The sequence below is a fragment of the Seriola aureovittata genome, chromosome 4 (assembly GCF_021018895.1).
Source record: "Seriola aureovittata isolate HTS-2021-v1 ecotype China chromosome 4, ASM2101889v1, whole genome shotgun sequence".
NCBI classification, from domain to species: Eukaryota; Metazoa; Chordata; class Actinopteri; order Carangiformes; family Carangidae; genus Seriola; species Seriola aureovittata.
The window spans coordinates 18,831,193-18,853,300 of NC_079367.1; the positions used below are offsets into that span (position 1 = coordinate 18,831,193).

Consider the following 22,108-nt stretch of genomic DNA (forward strand, 5'->3'; position numbering starts at 1 on the left):
TTGATTCAATTAGCACAATGATTTAAAATGAAAATACAAAGTAATAAAAAAATGTTCCCACGACAAAATTATTATGAGAACACGCTGCCATAAGCAGCTACACGAGACCTTTGACACCACCTGGTCATCTGATGTATGAGAATACAAAATCCCCTGATCCTTTTATGTTGGAATTCACAGAAAATGTTATCACAAGCATCTTATTGAATTCACAGAAATGAGGAGGAGATAAAAAGCTGAACATTTGTATGAAATTGCTCCAACTTATCTTTGTGTTGAATGAACAACAAGAACATTGAACTAAACCTTCCTGAATCTGCAGCCTCTCCATGCCACGCTTTATGTCAGCAAATGTAAAAGGTCTGTGTTCTCATTTAATTGTTGAACACTTGGTATAACAATGATCCCTAAACATGTGACATCAAGGGGTGAACCAACCAGATTTGGTAGATGTCTAGGGTTGTGGGGTCAATATAAAAAGCTGTTGAAAGTATTTTCTCCTCTTTGTTTTAATCTCACACTCCTCTCGCTCTTTTCTCTTTCTCTTTCTTTTACAATGGCAGCCTGTGACAACCAGAGTAAATACAGTATGTCACATTTTCAACAGTCAGTAATTAAATTTTACTTTATTTTAATGAAAATTATACACGTATTGTTAACTATTAACTGTTAATTTATGCTAATTGCCCAACGAGACGGCAGAGTAACTAGAAACTTTAGATTCTAACTCTGCGTATGGAGACAGTGAAACAATCGGCTAATAAGACGTGTGATATAATTTGATTGGCACGGCTGTAAGAACAGCAAGGATTGACAAAGACAAAGGAGTTCAATGAACACTTTATATTTGAAGTACTGAAATCTTTTCTGGCCAGTGTGGCATCTGACTGTTATTAACTTGAAGCCAAACTTACCTCATATTTGGTGCTCCAGGGTTTTAATTTCACACTCCTGCAGTGGTTTAACGGTGTCATATGAAGACTGGATCAGCAAATCGGATAATGTGCGACTGACCAGACAGGTGCTGTTTCAGGCTTCTTGGCCATTTAGCAAAACACTTAGTCACATAGTTGTCACAGATGCTGGTCAGCTCCAGTTTGTTGGACACTGTTAGCCATGTCCTTAACTGGAAAGCTGGCCTTAAAAGGTGCTGTTATTGCCTGAGCTTAATGAGAACATGCTGCTACGTATGTATATCAAAGTTATTACACTGTTTTGTGTTTCATTATGCATTATGTCATCCCAAAGGTGAGGATTGTAGCAATGACAGCACATGTCCTCGAGAATTAGTGAACCTATTGCTATAAGACACGGCATTCCTTACTGTGATTATGGTGATGCCGCTGGTTTATTAGGAACCCGTAATCCCTTTAAACAGCCTGTTCAAGTGTATAGTGGCTTTTATAAAGTGGAACCAGTGCCATGTTATGTTTTTCAGATTTTTGTTGTGTATGTAAGAAGCAAAAGTTGTGTATGTAAGAAGCAAAGGAAAAGCACAGAAAAACAATCTAAGTATGGTTGGAAAATGGCTTTGGTCTACACCGAGGTCTGCTCTCCACAAAGTCCCTGTTATCTAATGACTCATCGCGCACACACAAACAGGTATTTATACATAAAAAAAGTCTTTGACATGCCTGTTGGGACATTATTAAAGCAGTACATTGTAATTAAAATGTAGATAAGACATTTTTATATTTGTTCAAAATTCCCCAAAGTGCCTTCCAATTATTAAAATAGAAAAAAAACAACTCTGTAGGCTCTGAAGCAACAACACTGATGTTCTTTAATGTACCACATGTGTTGAATCAATGTGGTATGCTCAGAAATATGTTTGTAATATATGTCCATGTTTCCCACTGGTCACTGTGTGTGAGTTATGACTGGCATTCTTTCTTTCTGTCTGAATGATCAACGACTATAGGCTGTATCTTAGAGAGTGCTGCTCGCACACATACACCAGACATGCTGTGTATTTTCACATTGCACAAACATAGCCACTCAAATATGAGCTGAGCAACATTGTGAATGTATGGTGACCTACATGTGTGTACTTCAGAGTCCTTGGAAAGACACAGAAAATGTATGTGTGTATGTGAGCGGTGAGTGTGAGAACAGATAACAGGGGAATAGGTAAGGCAGTATCTACTGAGATGAGAGCCCAGTAGAAAACAGAGTTAGAGCTATGTGTGTGTGTGTGTGTGTGTGTGTGTGTGTGTGTGTGTGTGTGTGTGTGTGTGTGTGTGTGTGTGTGTGTGTGTGTGTATGTGAGTGTGTGTGTGTGTGTGTGTGTGTGTGTGTGTGTGTGTGTGTGTGTGTGTGTGTATGTATGTGAGTGCGCAATGCAAAGAGGGATGCAGCATATTGGATAAGAACTCTTTGAAAGGGAAACCTACTCCAACAGTGTTAATCTGCTCTGTATCTGTATTCTACTGTCATGCTCTTCGCTCTCATCCTCTCCTCTCATTACCTCTGTTAATCTGTCTCTACTCACCCCCCCACCCCCCCACCCATTTTTTATTTATTTATTTTGTCTCTCACAGGCATCCCAGACACTTTTCATTTCCATTTCACACACAGTGATTTTTTAAAATCTTATTTTCATTATCATGTTTCATCAAATTTTTGGGAGACATTTGTTTGTCTCAGGCTTTCTTTTTTTTTTTTTTTTACTGTGACCAACCATCACTAAGAGATGAATCATACTTTCATGGTGGACACTGCTTACGTGTCTTCATTGTGCGTCATCAGACTTTCAGGTTAAATCTGAAATTGCTGTTTATACATGAAAGAGATGTGCATCCACACCAGGGGTCTAGGTTGTTGTGTCTGAGCAGTTTTAACTTCATTGTTCTCCAAAACCTCAGTTTCCCTGTCTATAAATAATGTTAGACCACTGTTTTTGTATTTATCCATTTTGCTGACCATTCACTTGAAGCTTGGTTTTTGGGCATGAACAAAAAAACGACCCAAAGAGCATTTTAAAATCCAGACAGCCTAGTGTGAATGTGATCCTAAATAGGAGTTTACAGATTCAATGTTTTGTCTCTGGATACCGATACTAACAGTTTAGTTTATTTATTTATTTTGATCGGGACAATGCAATTTAACAGTTTCAAAACAGGGTATGAAAAGTTTTATAGCTATTGCTAATTCTCGACTCCGGTCCCTTGCTGGGCTTTGCATGTGTAAGGGAATCAAAACATTCAATAGCAAAAACAACACAACTGATAATACCCTAAAATTATCTAAAAACATACACAAGAACAGTATAAAAAGAGACGACAACTAAATTGGGGACAGCTCTGGTTTGCTTTTAGCCAGCACTTAACCTTTCAAGGAATCTGTCTGGAGTGAATTTGATGTCAGTTGGTAATGTGTACCAGAGTTGGCAGCCCTTTACGGAGAAAGCTGATTGTCCAGATTTAGATATACCTCCACAAATACCTCCCACAGTTACTGATCCTAGACCAGTGCTCTCTTCTCCCCAAATTTAAACTGTGTATGAATAACAATATAACAAAGAAATTTATGACATCTCAGCAGTTTCAGGTGGATTGCTCATGTCATTTAGTCCGGTCGGTCATAAAGATCCAATCAGTAATTTTACCATATAAATATAAATAAGCCCTTATAGCGTTGGCCATCATTTGTCTGTCTGTCACAACATGCAACAATTGGGAGCACCCACTGTGCTGCTATTTTCTATTCCACTCAGAAAGTGGACGCTAGTTAGCCTAGCTTGCTAACATTATCACTGATTCCCACTAGACTTCACACTCCCTGGAGAACACTTATATAGTGGGCCACTGTCACTACAGAAAAAAGACATGATATTATCATTTGTCAGAACTGAGTGCTTAAGTCAAAAGAAACATCCAAGATATATTTACTGATTTCCCAGCATCAATTAATTTTAATTTCAGTGAAACTTCTCATTAAATTAGCGAGTGATAGCAGCGTCCATACTTTTGTCTTTGTATTTATATTTTGGTTTTGTTTGGCTTTTGTTTCTTTTGAATTTTCAATTGTGCCTTTAAATTAGTGCATGTGTGTGGACATGTACTGTTTTTGTAAAGCAGTGTTACTGGTGTAAGAGAGTCAAAAATATTAATGTTACCATGTGGGTGTACTCTAAACTGTTATCATCTCTGCAGATCCATTTATAGAATATATTTTGGGCCTAACTAAACAGGATACAGAATACCATATCTGATCTCTTGCATAGCTCAGTCTATGCATGACATTATGAAGAGGATTTTATTAGCACATTGCCATGAAGTAAGCTGTGAACACACAGCCAGCAGCTATTAACTTTGTCTGGCTCCTCATGCGCGAGTCCTCCCTCGAAAAGTCTCCTCTAAATGTCTCTCTGTCCTCAGAGAGGCCACCATTTCTTCATCCATCTGTGGATACGCTGTCTCAGCATAGGCACACACACACAAACACACACACACACACACACACACACACACACACACACACACACACACACACACACAAACACACACACAAACAGACACACACATCCATCTTTAAACATGCTGCATCAGCATGGAGACATGACACAACAACATCAGAGCCAAAATACATACAAGGGCATTCAGGAATAGCCTCCCACCACATGCAATGGTCTCTCTTTCACCTTTTGGCACGCTTCATTCTATCCCTTTTAATCTGAATGTTACCTCAAACTACAGCACTCTGCATGCAAAATTCACTCCACATATGACTGAGGCAGTTCTGTAGCATTGCCTATATCAACCTCTGCGTGTGTTTTTGTACGAGGCTGGAGGGCCCTGGACGTTTAGACAGTCTGAAGGTAATATCAGCATCTCTGCGTGCTGAGTCGTGATGTCCCAATGCTATTGCTGCTCCTGCTGCTCCTGCTGTTGTGAACAGAATATCTAATCAGTTATGGCCTGATCCATTCCCGTTAGTCTGTCTGGTCCCCCTCCACACCTCGCTAAACTCTCTCCCCGTCTTTCTCCCAGTACACCAAATACCCCTCCTTCTCCTCTTCCTCCTCCCCACGTCTTTTACCTCACCATCTTCCGACTGCTTTTAAAGCACACCATTTGTAATTCTTTGAGAGTGATGCGGTAAAACAAACATTTAAATTAGACTGCGGACAAGTAAGGTGTACGGGGGTGGAGGGAGAAGTAGATGGAGAGTGGGAGTAACGGAACATTAATTCACTCCAGGACAGCGAGTCGTCTGCCAACTTGTTCTCCTGCTTTTGTCGTTTGGCAGCGCCATAAGTCTGTCTACCCATGTCTTGCCTTTCCTCCACCCCCCCACCCCTCGTCTGTAACTGACCCTCTGCTCCTCATCTAATCTCTGGAGTTCGGGTGCTATGCAGTTGCACTTCTGAAACGTAATCCTTCACTTTCAACCCCGAACACAAACAGCAAACAAGCGCTTACTCTTTACCGCAGTCACCCACACGCACAGTGACACACACACTGATCTCAGTAAAGCAGAAAGAGGCCTCTGAAATCATGAGCAGGTAGATAATCACGTTAGAGTGGCTTTGGTGTCTGGTTAATGGTATTACAGACTGCAACAGGCAGGAAGTTGGAGGCTGAGCAAGTCTCTCACTACTATGTTATTGGACATTTTGAATTGATTATGTATTTCGTGTGTCGTTATGGAAGACATTGCATGATAGCTCTCAAACCATGATGTAATGGAAGAGAGAAATTAAAATGGCACAGCAGAGAGTTTGGATGAACAAATTGGAAACATAGGGTAAATCTGTTATTGTTTTGGGTTAAAAATACCGTATGGGCTAGCATGATGATGCAGTGGTTAGCACTGTCTCTGTGCAGTGTTTGAATCCAAAACTGACTGCCCGATACGTCTGTGTGGAATATGCATGCGTTTCCTCTGGGTGTTCTGGTCTCCTCCTACAGTCCAAAGACATGCAGGTTAGCTTAATTAGCAACTCTAAACCTGTAGATGTGATTGAAAGCGTGAATTGTTGTTGCCATGTGAGAAACTGCTGACCAGTCCTGTTTGTTGCCTACCTTTTGATGTTAGGGTTCAGCCACCCCTACAAAGGTAATGCCATCGGCATTACATTTTTAGCCTTGCTAGCAGTATGGCTCTAGGCATGGAAGCATGGCAATATCGGTTATGTCAGTTGGTCATTTGCTACTTTGGTTTCATAGAAAACTAGTGGGTGTATTGTCATGACATTTTGGAACACTTTCATGGTCCCCAGAGCAGGAATCCTACTGACTTTGGTTATTTTTTTGATATAGCACCATCTGGAACTTTACATTTGTGGTTTTGAGTGAAATTTAAGAAATCCTACTGGATGGACTGTCATGAAATCCATGTTCCCCAGAGGATGAATATTAGTGACTTTGGTGATGCCTTAACCTCAGGCCAAAAGTTAATTTCGTCAATATTTTGGTTTATTAGTCGTACTTAGTTTTGTCATACCTAATGACATTCTCATCGACCTCAGCGGTACTTTGTGGTAAACATTATACCTGCTAACAACAGCATGTTAGTTTTGTCATTGTGCGCATAGGAGCGTGCTGATGTTGGCATTTAGCTCAAAGCATCAATGAGCCTAAGTGCAGACTCACAGAGCCTGTAGCGTGGGTGCAGACTCTTAGTCTTGTTTATGGTTAGGTTAAGGGACTCTTGGTTAAATATTGAAAAAGTAAGAAGTGACTTTAAGTATGAGGCATGACATTAAACCGTGAGACTTTCTTGTCGAACAAAAATGGAGCACTGTCTTTAACAAAAAAAATGTTGGCAGCAAACATAATCCAGGCAGCAATTATGTCGCCTTTAAAATGCAATAATTTGCCAAAACATATTAATACCAAATTTCTAGAAGACAGCATGACAGAAATACTAAGTAATTGTGTTGAATTTCATTTCTAAACCAAATGCTTTACCAAGCATAATGGAAAATGTGCTTGCAGTGAAGTTGTTAGCAGGCAAGTTCAGTTGCAACTAATGCAACTTAGAAATTGGAAATACATATTTTACATGATAGGCATTTAACATTCATATACACATATAAGTGAATTTGATTTTAGATTTACAATTTGTTTAAGCATTGCAAACATTTCTCTCTGCCAAACAACCTCCGTTCCTGAGGGAGTGCAGTAAACAGGGCTCGACTGAGTATGATTTCTGTCTCTGCGTCTGTCATCAGCGTGTTTGTTGTTTTATTTTTTCCCCTGCAGTCATAAACATGCATTCATGAATTTACTCATTGCCCCCATCACTCACTCCTTTAATTAGAAAATAATCAGAGTTGGATGAGAGGTTCATTAAATCTCATCCTTGAGAGCCATCAGCCACAAACACAGGAGTGGGATATTTATCACGCTTATGAAAGGAACTCAAATACCTCCTCTCGCTTTGTTTTCTCTGCTGAGAGAACATTGGTTGGGAGGACAGAATCAACAGACTTAGACGGAGGAATGAACAAGTGATGAAGCCAAAGAAGGAAAGGGTTTTAATAGAAGGGAGCAATAAAGTGAGAGTGGGAGGGGAAGTACACAAAGCGATGGAGTGGCGAAAAAGAGGAGGAGAAAAAAGAGAGAGATCATTATAGAAGTGCTAATTAACAGAAACCACACTGTTTAGCAGCACTTTGTCTCCATGCAGTATTGATCCTTCATGACCATTATGAAGCGGATGTTTTTTGCTGCTTTCAGCGTGGGTTTTCTCTTTCCCTCCTTCTTTCTACAGAAGTTAATACATCAACTGTGAATCACAGTCTTACACCAACCTGTGAAATCCACTTGGTTTTTTTTCCACCCTGATCTCATGCAAGTCTGCAGCAAAAACAAAAATAGCAGTGAAATGACCCAAGAACCCAATTGTGTTGCGGAAATGCCTGCATCTGTAATTGCATCATCATGACATTAAATATGAGGCAAAGAATGTGATCCCTGCAGAGACGGACGGAGAGGAGGGTGGTGTCAACCAGCAGATTATATCCACAGAGGAAAGGAGACTGTGCAGCAACGAAATGGATTGAAATAGAGTGAAAGAGTGATGGATGGGTGCATAGACATCAAATGGTGAAACATGGACAGTGATGGACAGATAGAGGGGAATGAACAGCAGAAAGATGGTGCATGGATGGAGAGAAAGTAATAAAAGAGGAGGAGAGTGTAGAATTGAACGAGAGTCGTGTCAGTCGTGTGTTCGGCGTGCACAGGATTGAAGAATGTCCGTAATATCCCTGTATTGTTATAGTGCATGTTGCAGGGCTTGCTGTTGGACATTGTGATTCTTCAAAAGGCTTTAACTGGATTACAGCGGTATCAGGCTCAGCCATCAGAGAGAGAGCCAGCAGCTGTGTTGTGTTGGGTCTGCCGACAGCACGCTGTCTGTCACCGTGCTGTCTCTCACTGCAGCTTCCCTGCTGATATCTGAAGTCAAGACTGGACTACATATCACAAAATTCGTGATCTACATGACATGCAGATGACAATCAGATCCTCAGTGTTCATGCAAAACAAGTACTTTAAGCTTCAGTCTAACTTAAGTTCAATTTAAGGCCAGATTTCTCGACATTTTCCTCTGACCTTTATGCCTTTTTAATGAGATTTGGGCTCCTGTGATAGACAACACTACTTTTGAGACTATAGTACGTGGCAGCGGCATCTCTGACAACGGATGAGTCCATTGCGAGAGAGGCTTAGAGGAGGTGATCACCCTGCCCACTGTTCCCCTGCTCTTTGCTGAAGTGGTACAAGCCGACTTTGATCAATGTGGATCGATGTGGATGAGTGTGCAGCCGGAAGGCGCTACGTGGAGAGGGAGGGGGTGATGGCCCTCTGCTGTGTCGCACAGTTTGTGTGTGTGTGTGTGTGTGTGTATGTGTGTGTGGGAGGGAATTAAGACACACCGTGTCATGCTTTTCTATGTGATGTATCGCGCTAACAAAATATAACCTTAACCTACAAATGACTGTTTCTATTCTGTCTGTCTCTTTGTCCCTCACATTCACTGTGTTGTGTGTCTTTATGAGAACAAGGCAGTGCCTGCTGTGAATGGTCCTTTGCAGTGGTGAAGCCAAGGTCCTGAAGGAATAAAAAAAAGTATATAAATATTTGAATATTTTTGTGTTGTTTTTTTGTTTTTTACAAACTTTTGCTTTTGTGCTGAGCATTCTTGGATGGAAAATTGGTAACTTCAGCATGAAAACATCGATAAATTAAAAGCTCTTACATCAAATTCAGAAATATAAATCATTTTGATCTGTTTCTTTTCTATTGTTGTCCCTATTTTCTTTTTTCCAACACTGTCAGAATCCATCATGAATACCCCAGGCTTCAGTCTGGGGATTTTTCAGCTGTGCAGTTGTCAGTGATACAAAGGATTACATGCTGTTGCTGTGTATTACTGTTATTTCCCGATGCCTTTCCCTTTGATTGTTAATGTAGTCTTCTAAAAGAGAAGCTGTTTAGCAGCTATGGAAAAAAAAACTGTGGCCATTTTGCTTATTTTCCTAGTTTTTTGTATATGTGTGCCTTGTGTATGTCTGTGCATCACTGTCTGTGTGCGTGTGTGTGCGTGTGTGTGTGTGTGTATGTGCTTGCTTGCGGTGGGTATCATCTCTTCATGGAGTAATGAATGCTAATCCTCTCTTATCTGCTTTAACCTCGAGGCAATGACACTAGCTACTGATGCCAGTACAGTGGTACTCTTCGTTGGAGGATGTGTGTGTGTTTGTGCGTGTGTGTGTGTGACATGTACCACATGTTCACGTAACAAGAGATGTCTCTACTCGTATTTGACAACTTTCTCTCAGTTTTTTCTCACTCTGTTAGCTGGAAGCTTCAGGGTGTGGTCTCGTGATTATCTGCCACGTCCCCCATGACTCATCAGAGGTAGAATAGAAAAGAACATTCCAGCCCTCTGACTCTCCTGCATCTGATCCCAATTCATTTTACCGGGAGCGCAAAGAAAAAAGCAGTGTCACTTGATACTAAATCCCGTCTCAGATCATTATACAAAGAGACACATTAACAATTTTTGGTCACTCATGCAGCTGTGTTTGTTTGTGACCATTAATGGAGTTTTCAGTGGATGAGGGTAACACCCTGCCTGTTGCCAGCAGCGTTTTTTTGTTTTCACTTTGGAGCAACTTTGTGCAGCTACTAGAGATCACAGCACAAACCAAAGGCAGCTGCCAGCCTTTGTCAGAGCGCATCTTTTGTTCATTCACAAGGACAACTTCATAATGTCTTTTTCCTTTTTTTCACTCTCTGATTTTCTCCAGTGTCTGACTTCAAATAGAGACACAAGCAAACAATTGAGAAAATAAAAAGTCTTTGCCCAACTCTTGATGAAGACTTAATGACAATGGCTGTGAAGCAATCTAAGGAGAGTGTGAAGATGGGAGAAGATTGAGATGTGAAAAATGGGGGAGGTTTAGATTTAAAAAAGAAAAGGTCTGTTCCAAGTAGCCAGTGAGGCCCATATATCTGCAGAATGAGCGTTTCAAAGATGGGCAGAAAATAATTAGGCCTAAAAGCTGTTGAATCCTGTGTGCCTGCTCACCAGTCTTTCATTAAGGCTGTTTTAATGGTTCTGCTCTCTGCCTGCCTCCTTGGCCCAGTCAATAGGAGATAAAACTGAATTAGTCTAAACTTTAGAGATTGTGAACAGAGAACACTTGAAGGAGTGTTGAAGGAGAGATGAAGGCAGGAAGAAAAAGATGAACAGATAGAGGATGGATGAAGAGGGTTAATTGAAAGAGAAATAGAGAAGAAGGGCCAGATCTCAGGGGCTGTGGGGTGGCCTCTCTCTCTGGTGAATGTGTGTGTGTTTGTCTGTCTGAGGGGAGATAGTGTTGTAGACCTAATGAGAACAAAGCTAATTAGAGACTTTGCCTCGCACAATTCTACAATGAAGTTCCCGCAGGAGCCAGAACAACACTTGCCACCTATACTGCACCCTCCAGAGAGGGAGAGACACTATAGAGGCTTTTTCATTTGAACCTTTTCATCCTCTGTTTCGAGCAGATTTTACGAGCCATGAACATCTTATGTGACCGAAGCAGGGTCACTAAAGGAGCATAGTGAGGCTGACTTAATGCTTTTACTCCCTTTCCCACCGGTTTTTCTTTCTCAAACACTTGTGGTGACTTTTCTGATTATGGAAATCTTAATGTCTTCATTCTCAAAGCAGTCAGCAACAGCTATGTAAGACTGATCCGGATTTGTCCAACCCTAAGAGATTCTGATAATCACATGATATACAGACCTACATTTTGCGGCCCAGTTTTATTGTCTGCCAAAGGCTCAGGGATGTCCCACTGTGAAATCAGCAACTGAGCTCTCCAATTAGCTTTTGAGCCCTTTCTGCGCACTTTAAACCATAATTGACAGTGGAATTCCTGAAGCATAAAAAAAGAAATGGAAAACAAACAAGAAACGGAAGAGGTTGGCTAGATAGCATTTCACTGGAACTATGAACACACATCAGCCTACAATCAGGGAGGTAAAAGTATCAAAACAGTCCATGGAGAAATGCACACAGCCTGTATTCAGAAACTGTGCCTTAAAATGATGCGTCAGGACATCTATAAATTTGTAATGTTACAACTGCATAGTCGCTGCCCTCAGCATGGCCCACCTGGACCCACCGTCTAACCTTGCAGGATTTGGTTTCTCTGAGTGTATACCTGAAATTTGCCATATTTTTATTGCATCTGTATTAAGGAGCCTTCGTGTGTTGCTCCGATGATCTTTTCAGCTTTTCATCTTTTGAACTTTATTGTTCTACTGATCGTACTTTTATTTGTTGTTTATTTGTTGTTTACATGTTGTACAAGTTACACTGGAACTGAAAACCAAATATTATTATTGCAGTGTGTGTGACTGTTCGGAGACTTTAAACTGCATTCACACAAAGTCAACAGGATGGGAACAGGAAAATCTTCCATTATTTTGACTTGAAAGTGTTCACTCATTACTCCAAGATGGTTAACCCCACTACTAGCCTTGTAGTCATATCCTTTGAATAGCCACTGAGTTAGCTGCTTAGTTAGATACTGTTTCTGTTTCGTATTTGTAGCACTTTGTTAACAAGTGACACCACATACAAACTAACTATGTATAGTTCATTTTAAATGAGCTGAATCGTGTGTATTTGTACTGATATTAACTGCAAGTAAGAGTGACCTTGTAGCCATTCGGCCACAGCTTTGTTGACACTACAGTAGTTCTTATCACCAAGTAGGAGTCAGGCAGTTACTAGGAGGTTGACATAAACATTCATTCCAGCTGTTAGTTATGGTCTAAAGAATATTTTGTGAATGCAGTACACACTCACTCAGGCTCAAACATTTACTTTAATCGAACAGGTGATGTCATTTGTTATATGTGTCATTATTTTTTGCCTTATAAAACTGGATTAATATGAAACTGACAAATGAATCACTGAACGTCAAACATTGATAATCATCAAAGAACATGAAAGTCAAATGTCAGTTTAACATGGACCACTTAAACCAGAAATTTCAGCCATGTACAACAGTGGATAACAAACAAGGAACAGCTCAGCCAGACAGTGGTAGAGTGCTGTGATTACCCATGATAGCTAATGATTTTGCCCCATCATTAGTTTCCTGTGCTAACGATTTTGTACCCAAACCCACCCAAACCCACCCAAAACATGCTAACATTCTGCCAGCCTAAGTAGTGCTTTTGGGGGCTATAATTGGTGTTTTGTCTAATTGAGCACTATGGCTAAAAGCTTTCCACAGACTCTGCATCATTTGTGACGTGGAGGAGTTTCATTTGCTGGGGCAGAGTTGTTCTGTGTTCAGTTTCTACTAGCTGTGTTGTGTGACCGCCTTCTATCATTGCCTGTGACTCCTCTGTCCACATATCTATCTATGTCGTTGTCTCAAAGACTTATCCCTCTGCCCAGTTAAATGAGATTTTATGGTCATTAACTGATCCAGGCTATTATACTAATGCATCAGGGTGGTTCCGGATTTGATAAATGATTGGAAGAAGATAATGAGACTTACATAGACATCTAGTATTAGCAGTGGCACATGGAAAGACAGAGAAGATATTGGAAAAGGATGTTTTTTTCTAAATCCAAAGCAGACACCGTTGGCGCTTCATGAGTTTCCCTTTGCACTGGGAGCCTCGCTGAGCACTTTTCAGTCTCACTCTGGGTTTTGGACTTAAAAATTCATGCAGCCTCATAAGGTTTGTGTTTATAACCTCAAAAAACACAGTCCTTTCAAATCATGAGCTACTTGGTCAGACAATTTACCCATATCTTCTAAAGCCTTTGGATGCTTTTATGCTGCTTCAAAATTCACAGCAGATCCTGAGGCTCAAACCAAAGACCTCAAGGGACCAAAGTAGTTGTCTCACTCCCTGACCTTTTTGAAGAGAGACATTTGAGCTCTATTTCTTAGAGATTTTGATTCTTTCCTTTGGACACTGGACTTAAAAATGTAATGCACCTAACAGGGATTAAACCCACAACCTCCAAACTTCTGAATAGTCCAGTTAATCCAATACCTTTCCTTTTGGCCACCATGATCTGCCAAAGGTGGTCCCAACTTTTCCTTTGGACGACACCCAAAAGAAACAGTCGAAAACTCCATGAAAAAGATTGAAACTGTCCTTAGCTAGCCCAGCATGTCAGATGACTGCTTGGAAGTTCTGAGGTTTGATTGTCATGAGGCTCAATGAATTCTTAGTGAACTCAGTGAAGTCCATAATTCAAAGCGAAGACTCAAAGTCTCTAAGAACTACAGCTTGCAAGAGACTGTCCAAATGGCTCATGGTGAGGTTGTGGGTTCAATCCTCAGGTAACTCATTGAGTTTTTATCATCTGATTTCCAAAGCACAGACACAAAAGTCCATTAAAAACACTGTTCAACTGATCCTGACCACATAGCTCAAGGAGCAAGCAGACTATTGAGAAGTTTTGACGTCAAAGCTTTGATCATTGTGATGCTCTCTAAATTTTGTCCGTGTCCAAAGGGGAGAGCTCAAGTATGTCTTGTTTAGAGGACCACCAACTTTTGAAGTCTTGGGTTCAATGCTCAGGTCCTGCACTAAATTTAAAAGTCCAACATCTAAAGTAAATGCTTAAAGTCTCCAACAAATATTGGGCAATTCTTTTTTCACAACTAGCTCAGGAAGTTAGAGGAGGGCTTGGAAGTTTTGAGGACATAGGTTTGCTCATTAGTCTCACTGAAGTCCAACACCCAAAGACTCCAATGCTCTAAGAAATACATCTCACAAGGCTCTGACCAACAATGGCTCAGTATGTTAGAAGACTGATGTTAAATTTTAAGGTTGAGGGTTCAATCACTGGTGATTTTTTAAATCCAACACCCAGATGAAAGATTTAAGATGTGTTACAGGACCTCTTGAAATTTGTGAAGATGTGCTTTTGAGCCTTATGAGTTTCAATTATAAACTCAAAGTGAAGACTACTTCATTAATAACTACTAATATAAACTGCATACACTTTATATAGTTATCACCTTTTTGCCACTATAGTCCTAATATAGAGTGCAACACTACATGATTATTTAGAGAAGATTTTTTCGAAGCAAGATGTTCATGTGTTAAAAAAATAAAGTTAAATGATTCATTTTTGAGAGATATCAAGAAAGCCTTGTTTTATATTCATGTCCCAGTCTGTTTTCACCACAAACAGTTCCAATACGGGCTATTGAGGTCCCCTCTTTAATAGGTACATCAACCACGCTTGCAAATCACATCTTGTGAATTTTTAAAAGAAAATTACACAACCAGTTTCGCAAATAAATTATGAAAGAGAAAGAAAAAAAAAATATTTTTTGTTTTTTCCAAAATTAAAATTAGTGGTCCACACTTAGTTGGAGTAGTGTGTGTGTGCGTGTGTGTGTGTGTGTGTGTGTGTGTGTGTGTGTTGTGTTATTGGCCAGTCTGGCAGCACTCTCAATCCTCAGACAGGCTGTTCTTTGTGTTGTGTCTGATGTCATAATTTGTCTGACGTATGCTTGCCAACAAGGCCCTTTGGTCAAGAAAGTACATACCCCTGTATGTGTGTGTGTGTGTGTGTGTGTGTGTGTGTGTGTGTGTGTGTGAGTTCGTGTGTCTGTAAGGGCAAGTATTCTCGTCACGGACCCTCATCCAGATGGCTCTTCCTTGATTGATGGTTGTCTTTGGGAACAGGAGGGAGAGGCGGTGCCATTGAGAGAGAATTGATAATGCACAGGGGTTTGGGACGGTGGCTGTCCAGACTTGAGCTCTACAGTTGTCACACTGGTCACGGTGTTCACTGCGCAGCAGCAGCAGCCACAGTCTGAGGGGAGGTGAGACACAGTGAGAGCAAAGAGAGAGAGAATGCGGAAAAGATCAGAGGCTGTCGGATTACGTGTGGTTAAGTTGGAATGAGTCATTCTGGATGGGTAGATTAAAAGATCATTTTGAATCAATGGGTGATTACGGGAGTGAACGTGCAGAAGGGTCTGGTGGAAAGCAATGCACCATTCAACACTTTGGAGGATGTAGATATCTGCCAGCAAAGACACTGCTGAAATCACTCGCACAGACTGCTTTGATTAATATTAATAGGAAAAGCACACTCTGCATCTGTCTCTCTCTCTCTCTCTCTCTCTCTCTTTCTCCTTTTTTTTGTTTTCGTACATGTCTGACTGTCTACCTCCCTCCTCTTCTGTTCTTGTTTTTGTCTCTGTTGCTAGTCTGTGAGAGGAATTCTGCCATGGGTTTTATTCTCTGGGATTCCACAGACCCATCCTTCAGAGAGCTGCCAAAGTACCACAGGCAACAAATAGGACTGACAGTGTTAGGTTTTGATCATATAGCCCTAAAGCACAAACACACAAAATAGTAAATCAGGGATTTCATAAACATGTGATGGGGTCTCATGCATTTGATGATCATTAACAGGAACCTTTATTTTACTGTCCTTTAATTGTAACCCCTCATTTGAATGACTTGGACCAAACAGATGAAGCCTGGGGAGAAAAGAGGGACAAAGCACATGATGAAAAAGTAGGGCAGAATTAAAATAACCGGGGTCACAAAGAAAATGAGTGACAGAGCAGCAGCAACAGGAGATATCTTTGTGGTTGCTGCGATAACATGATGTTGCTGGGTAACATACAATAACAGAAATGTTATGCTTTCTTATGAATTTGGTGCACATGACCTGCATTTTAGCGTTTACAGTACAGCAGGGGACTGGTTAAGATTTACCTTTATCACACTTTCAGAATGAAAATAACTCCTATCCATATGCACGTAATCTGCTCATCTATCTATCTGTGTGCACTTCATGATAACACAAAATGATCATGTGAGGAACACTGACATATTTTCAGCTTATAAAGTTGTTGTAGAAAACATATTAGCAAACAGATCTGGCAGATACAGAGCAACGTTAGAGTTCATTTGGAGTTATGTTTCTGGTCACCTAATGAGTGCAAGTCTCATATTTTGTTTCAGTATCCACCAACTCTTTAGCTGCAAATGCTTCACTGTGTTCACCCACTAGTTGCTATCTTCTGTCTGTGTTATGTTTGGGACTGAGCAGTTAGTGTCCACTTGGTTTATATGTTTTTTTGATGAAAACACCTGCTTGCTACAGCTGGGTACAAGGTTGATGAGAGCGGTGAGACTGAACTGTGGCTCAGAAAGACGCTGAAATCCTCTGTAGAGCTAAGGGAAACCGTAGGTGGGACTGTGGGCTTGTCAGTTCGAGTGACCCCGTTCACATTATGCATGATCATTCCATCAACTGTTGATGTAAACATTTTGATTAGAGCAGCTTTAAAAGTATGGTGGATCCAGAAGTTGGGAATTGGAGGGTTAAAAAAACAATCCAGTGCCCACTGTCCTGACTCACTGTTGTTTTTGTGGACGGCCTCATTGATGTAACCTTGTCACAGAGGATTACGTGATGCTGATTAAAACCATGTTGTTGCTGAGGCCAGAACCAGCCAAACGCGTACCTGAAACTGCAGTGGAAAAGCCGCAGTTGTAATTGAAGTAACTCAAGGGTAGGACATGCATACACTATGTATGTGTGTGTTTGTCTGCATGTGTACCTGCATATATACATAGGAATTAATTTTGCTTTGTTATTTGCATTGTACTGATTTATAAACAATCCCAAAATGTTTGTGTGTGTGTGTGTGTGTGTGTGTGTGTGTGTGTGTGTGTGTGTGTGTGTGTGTGTGTGTGTGTGTGTGTGTGTTCATTCTTAGAGTGGGAAACTCTACAAATCAGTGGTCTGAGCAGGCTTGAAAATCTGGGTCCCTGAGGTCAAAGCCCAGTGTGTGTGTGTGTGTGTGTGTGTGTGTGTGTGTGTGTGTGTGTGTGAGTGTGAGTGTGTGTGTGTGTGTGTGTGTGTGTGTGTGTTTGCCCTTGCACATTTGTCTATACATCTGTTTGCATGTGAGTGTGATTCCAGGAGCTGAAATATGGCAAAAAGTTACCTAGTGTAATGAGGCCAAGGTGATTTATAAGAGCAGAATGCTCCATTACCCTGCTCCTACATGCACACACATACACTTAAGAATGGGACTGTGACAGCTGGTTCACTTTATTTTAATGGCTTGCCAATTAAAAGAAAAGTAAAACCGTGCATTGGCACAGCCAGACCTCTGCAAATTGGTTCAAGTTTCAGAATCTATGTTTGGTGATGAGATGTGGAGGCTGTTTACCAAAACCTCAACCTGACATGTTAAAAGATGTTTTGTAGCTTTGAATCAAGAAAGAATATGATTTGTTAGGTGTGAAGGCTTTGTGGGAAAACAGACTGGCTCAGACAATCAGCTGAGAGGTAGGGCGGGAGGGGGAGAGGCAGACAGAGAAGAGACAAGGAGGGGGATAGAGCAACGAGAGTGTGTGAGAGACAGATGCAGGTACTCTGTTAGCATATTAGCGTCTCAGTGGAGGACAGGCAGACAGGTGAAGGTGGAACAGAGTCAACTTGAGTGAAGTCTGGTAGTCACACCACTCTAGCCACAGGGAGAACTGCTTTGGCTCAGACACGCTCACCATTAACCTGTACTGACGTTGTTTAGACAGCAGGGAAAATAGCAGTGAAAAGAGGCAGGAGAGAAGCCAGGACATTAGCATCACAGGCAGTGATCAACAGGGACTACAGGCTCACACAGCACTGAACTGTTCAGACAACAACAACGCAGCAACAGATAATGACTCTACTGGTGAAAAAACAGAGGGGTAGGTGTGGGTCAAGGTACTGACCTTTTTGAATGCAACTAATCAAACACAGAGAGGAATTCTCACTACTACAAGATTAATCATACTGATTTAACCTTTATCCTAATATTAATACTTTATCCACATAATGTTTTCACATGTCTGTCTCCAGCAAAATACTCTACAATGTTTATTTCAACATACGACAAACATAATAATAGTGATGATAGACTTAGAATGTTATCCAGATCAAGTTGTACTGCATCATAAGTGATTCTGGAGCAAAATTTAATACTGTATTATTGTACAACTATAACGGATTGAGCAGCCAGATAATCACATTAAAGCCACTGACCTTGCCCTTTAGGAGATTAGAGGAACATAACCATCATAGGAAAAACATTCCCCAACAAAGCCTTTTTGATCCATCACAATGTTGTCTTTACTTTCCTCCAAGTCTTCTTTAATTTCCCTGCAGCTTTGCTGAAAGTAAAGATTTCAAGGCAAAAGAATTCTTGTTTTGAGATTTACTTTAGTTTGATGCTTATCATGGATTCGTCAGAGAAGGTAGAAGGTTTTTCAAATGATGGAATTAAAACTCTTGTTATAACTTTTCAATGTGTCTACAAAGTGCTATTAGTTGAAAACTCTTCAACTTGGACCGTGTTTTATTTTTAATGTGACATTGCATGATAATGGAATTTTAGGGACACCAATACAAATACAAGAAATGTTTGTGAAAGTTTTGTTAATAAAATCCTAATTTTATGAGAAGAAAGACACATATTTGAGAAAATGGTGAAACCTTGTAGTCATCATCCCACATTTGGTACAGAAAAGCTCACAGGCTGCTCCCACCTATTAATGTATTATGTAACAACTCATATAACAATTACAATGACTTTTTCTACCAGTTCTTTGGCTTTATTCACAAAATGTCAGATTATTTGGCAATTTATTTATTGTAGTTTATTATTATAATTATTCCCAGTATATATAGCAAAATGGTAAAGTGTTTAAAATCTGTTTAATGTGACCACTAAAAATCTATGTATTCAAAGTATGTTTGGGGGATTTTATGCTGTATTGTCACAGTTAATCACACACACACACACACACGGCTGGAGTTGACTAGCTTGTGTCTAGTCACCCAGAGGGAATGTGCCCTGAAAATCAAAAGACATTAACCAATTAGTGCTGATCAATAGTCACAGCCATACAGGGATGAGCCAGACTAGGAGCACTGCTAATGCGTGCCTCTAGGCCAATTGGCAGACTGGGAATACGAGTCCTCTCAGCTCTCAGCCAATGAAAATGCTGGAAGAACTCTTGACATTCTGCTGCTCTCCAATGCAAAGTGCCTCTCCCGCTGTAGCTAGGCAGAACAACCTGCATGAGGAAATAAAAGGGAGCGATGGAGAGATAGAGCGAGATGAGGAGACGAAAGGAGGAGAGAGAAGAGAGGTGGGAGGAAGAGAGGGAAAGTGGAAGAGTGTATGTGTTAGGTTGTGAAAGCAGGTGTCATAGTGGGCCACAGTGGGCAGCAGGTAATCTCACTGAGATAAGCAGTAGCATGACAGCCAACCTTTAATTCCCCATGGGAGGTGGTACTGTGGAGGTGTCGCAGGGTTGGTCTCCGCATCCCTTGGAAGTAGATTTATATAAAGGAGTAATGGGAGGAGATGGCCAGAGGATGCATTTTGATGGGGGAAGATTGAGGCGAGAGAAGAGGAAAGAACGGAACAGACAAAGGCAGAGAGAGAGAGTATTACCTCCGTTTTGCACATTCTGCACACATACATGAACATGATCACATACACAGATCACAGCAGCACCACCGTGTCTACACTGCTCTGCATTCATGATAAGGAGAGCAAATATCAGCATGGGGCTCGGGATGTATGTGGGATCGAGGTGAAAGGAAGGGAATGAAGGAGAAAGGGGGAGTAAAAATCTAAGATATTACACCTATTCGGGGGAGTTTTCAGTGGAGCAGGCATTATGAGAGTGTAAATTACATTCCCTCCTTCTCCCCTTGGGCTGCCGGCTGCTGGATGAATATAATCACCCTCAGCACAGAGCACCCAGACACACACCTCACTGTCTATAGACACAAGCAGAATATTAGATAGAGTGCCATGATGTGTGTATGTTTATTGTCACAGTAGTCTCCAGTCCTGTATCGATCCTGGATCAGTTCTCCATCCGGTTCTTTTCCGAAATGATGTAAAATATTGACACATAACTCATTCATCTCAATTGGGAGAGATCAATAGTGATTCACCGGACCTTGTAAAACATCCGGCATCAAGTGGCGCAGCTTCTAAGGTAGTAGGACAGAGGAGAGTGTGGGTCTTTCCTAACTGAAATTGCCAAAACAATTCCTCTTTGGTTAGAGGAAGAGTGCAGCAGCAGTTCAGGTAGCAGGTAAAACGCTGAGCTTCTCTCCTCTTTGTCTTTCCTTTTCATTTCCTGTTCCTATTTTTCTTACCAACTCTTAAACAAAGGGATACGTTCTTGTCCCTTTGAACTTAAGTCTCTTTTCCTTGTAATGTAATTTGTCTCAACAAAGGAAGACATTTATAAATGTAATCAGACTGACAGTTCCCTGCAGAGGTTGAAGAAGAAAGCTGAAACAATTGGTCTATTAATTGATTAGTTGATTGACAGTAACTGGCAGCTATTTTTAAAAAAAACAACAAAAAAAAACAAAGGAAATTTTCATTTATTTAATTTATTTCACTATTTTATCAGGGATGGAAAGAGTATTGGAAAATTGAACTCAAGTAAAATTACTTGTGTAACAATGCACTCAGTGCAAAATATAACCTGTCCACTCAATGAATCCACAGATTAATGGATAATAAAAAAACAACCATCGATCGCAGTCATATTGAACATTCAAAATTTCACGTAAAATAAGTGTAAAGTGAGCAGAGTATCCATATCATCATGGGGACAGTGATGTCTCTCTCTGTTTCTCTGTGTGTATTCCAATCTGTTAGCAGAGGCAGATAGACAACTAATCCTCTTTATCTTTGCTCTTGAAGCTAATTTGTCTCTCGATGGGACCTTGAGAAAACAGCGGAAGGTAGCGAGCATGCAGCTTAGGTCACAGAGGGGGAAAAGCAAGCAGAACTGATCGCTCTTCTTTACGACAAACCCAGATGTCAGGAATGTTAGGTCAGCGCCTGCTAAATGAGAGGGCAGCAACTTGGGTTAAGGCTCATTACTTCTTTACATTAGGAAGCACGATACTAATTCGCTTCTTTCCATGTTTCTATCCGCCTTTATCCCTCCCTCTTTTCTCTTTCTTCCTCCTCATCTCCTCCTCCTCCTCCTTCTCCTCCTCTTCCTCCTCTCTCACCGCAACAGGGCCGCTGTTCCAGGGAGAACTGTAAGTACCTGCATCCTCCTCCTCACCTAAAGACCCAGCTGGAGATCAATGGAAGGAACAACCTCATCCAGCAGAAAAACATGGCAATGCTGGCCCAGCAGATGCAGCTTGCTAATGCCATGATGCCTGGCACACAGCTACAGCCAGTGGTGAGAGGACACATATGCAAACGCAAATATACACATCTGTAGTTGAACACTTAATTCCCACACACTGAAATTTAAATACATCACAAGTGTGCAGGGCCCTGTTGTTCATATGTGGATAACTGAGTTAGCTTGATTTGTTTAGATAATTTGACACAAGCCTGGATTTTTTGGTTCTCTGAAGATGTCTCCGGATGCACTTTAACATAATAAATAGGAAAACAAAGATAGATAGATTATTCAATATTGGTATAATTGTCTGACCACTTTCCCACTTGACTTATTTTAGTGATGTTGCTCCATTTCCCAGATCTCAGAAATTACTTAGCAGTGTTTTCATATCTGATCAAACTTATGATCAC

At 40.8% G+C, this 22,108-nt stretch overlaps 1 protein-coding gene across 7 annotated transcripts in view; it reads left to right on the plus strand.

The window, feature by feature from the left end:
- LOC130167246 (muscleblind-like protein 1) overlaps window positions 1-22,108 on the plus strand; it is a 66,818-nt gene that overhangs the window by 26,486 nt on the left and 18,224 nt on the right. For all 7 annotated transcript variants that reach the window (XM_056373226.1, XM_056373225.1, XM_056373228.1 and 4 more), the window contains exon 3: window positions 21,579-21,749. In XM_056373226.1, coding sequence (XP_056229201.1) covers window positions 21,579-21,749 — 171 coding nt within the window. The remainder of the gene's footprint in view (window positions 1-21,578; window positions 21,750-22,108) is intronic.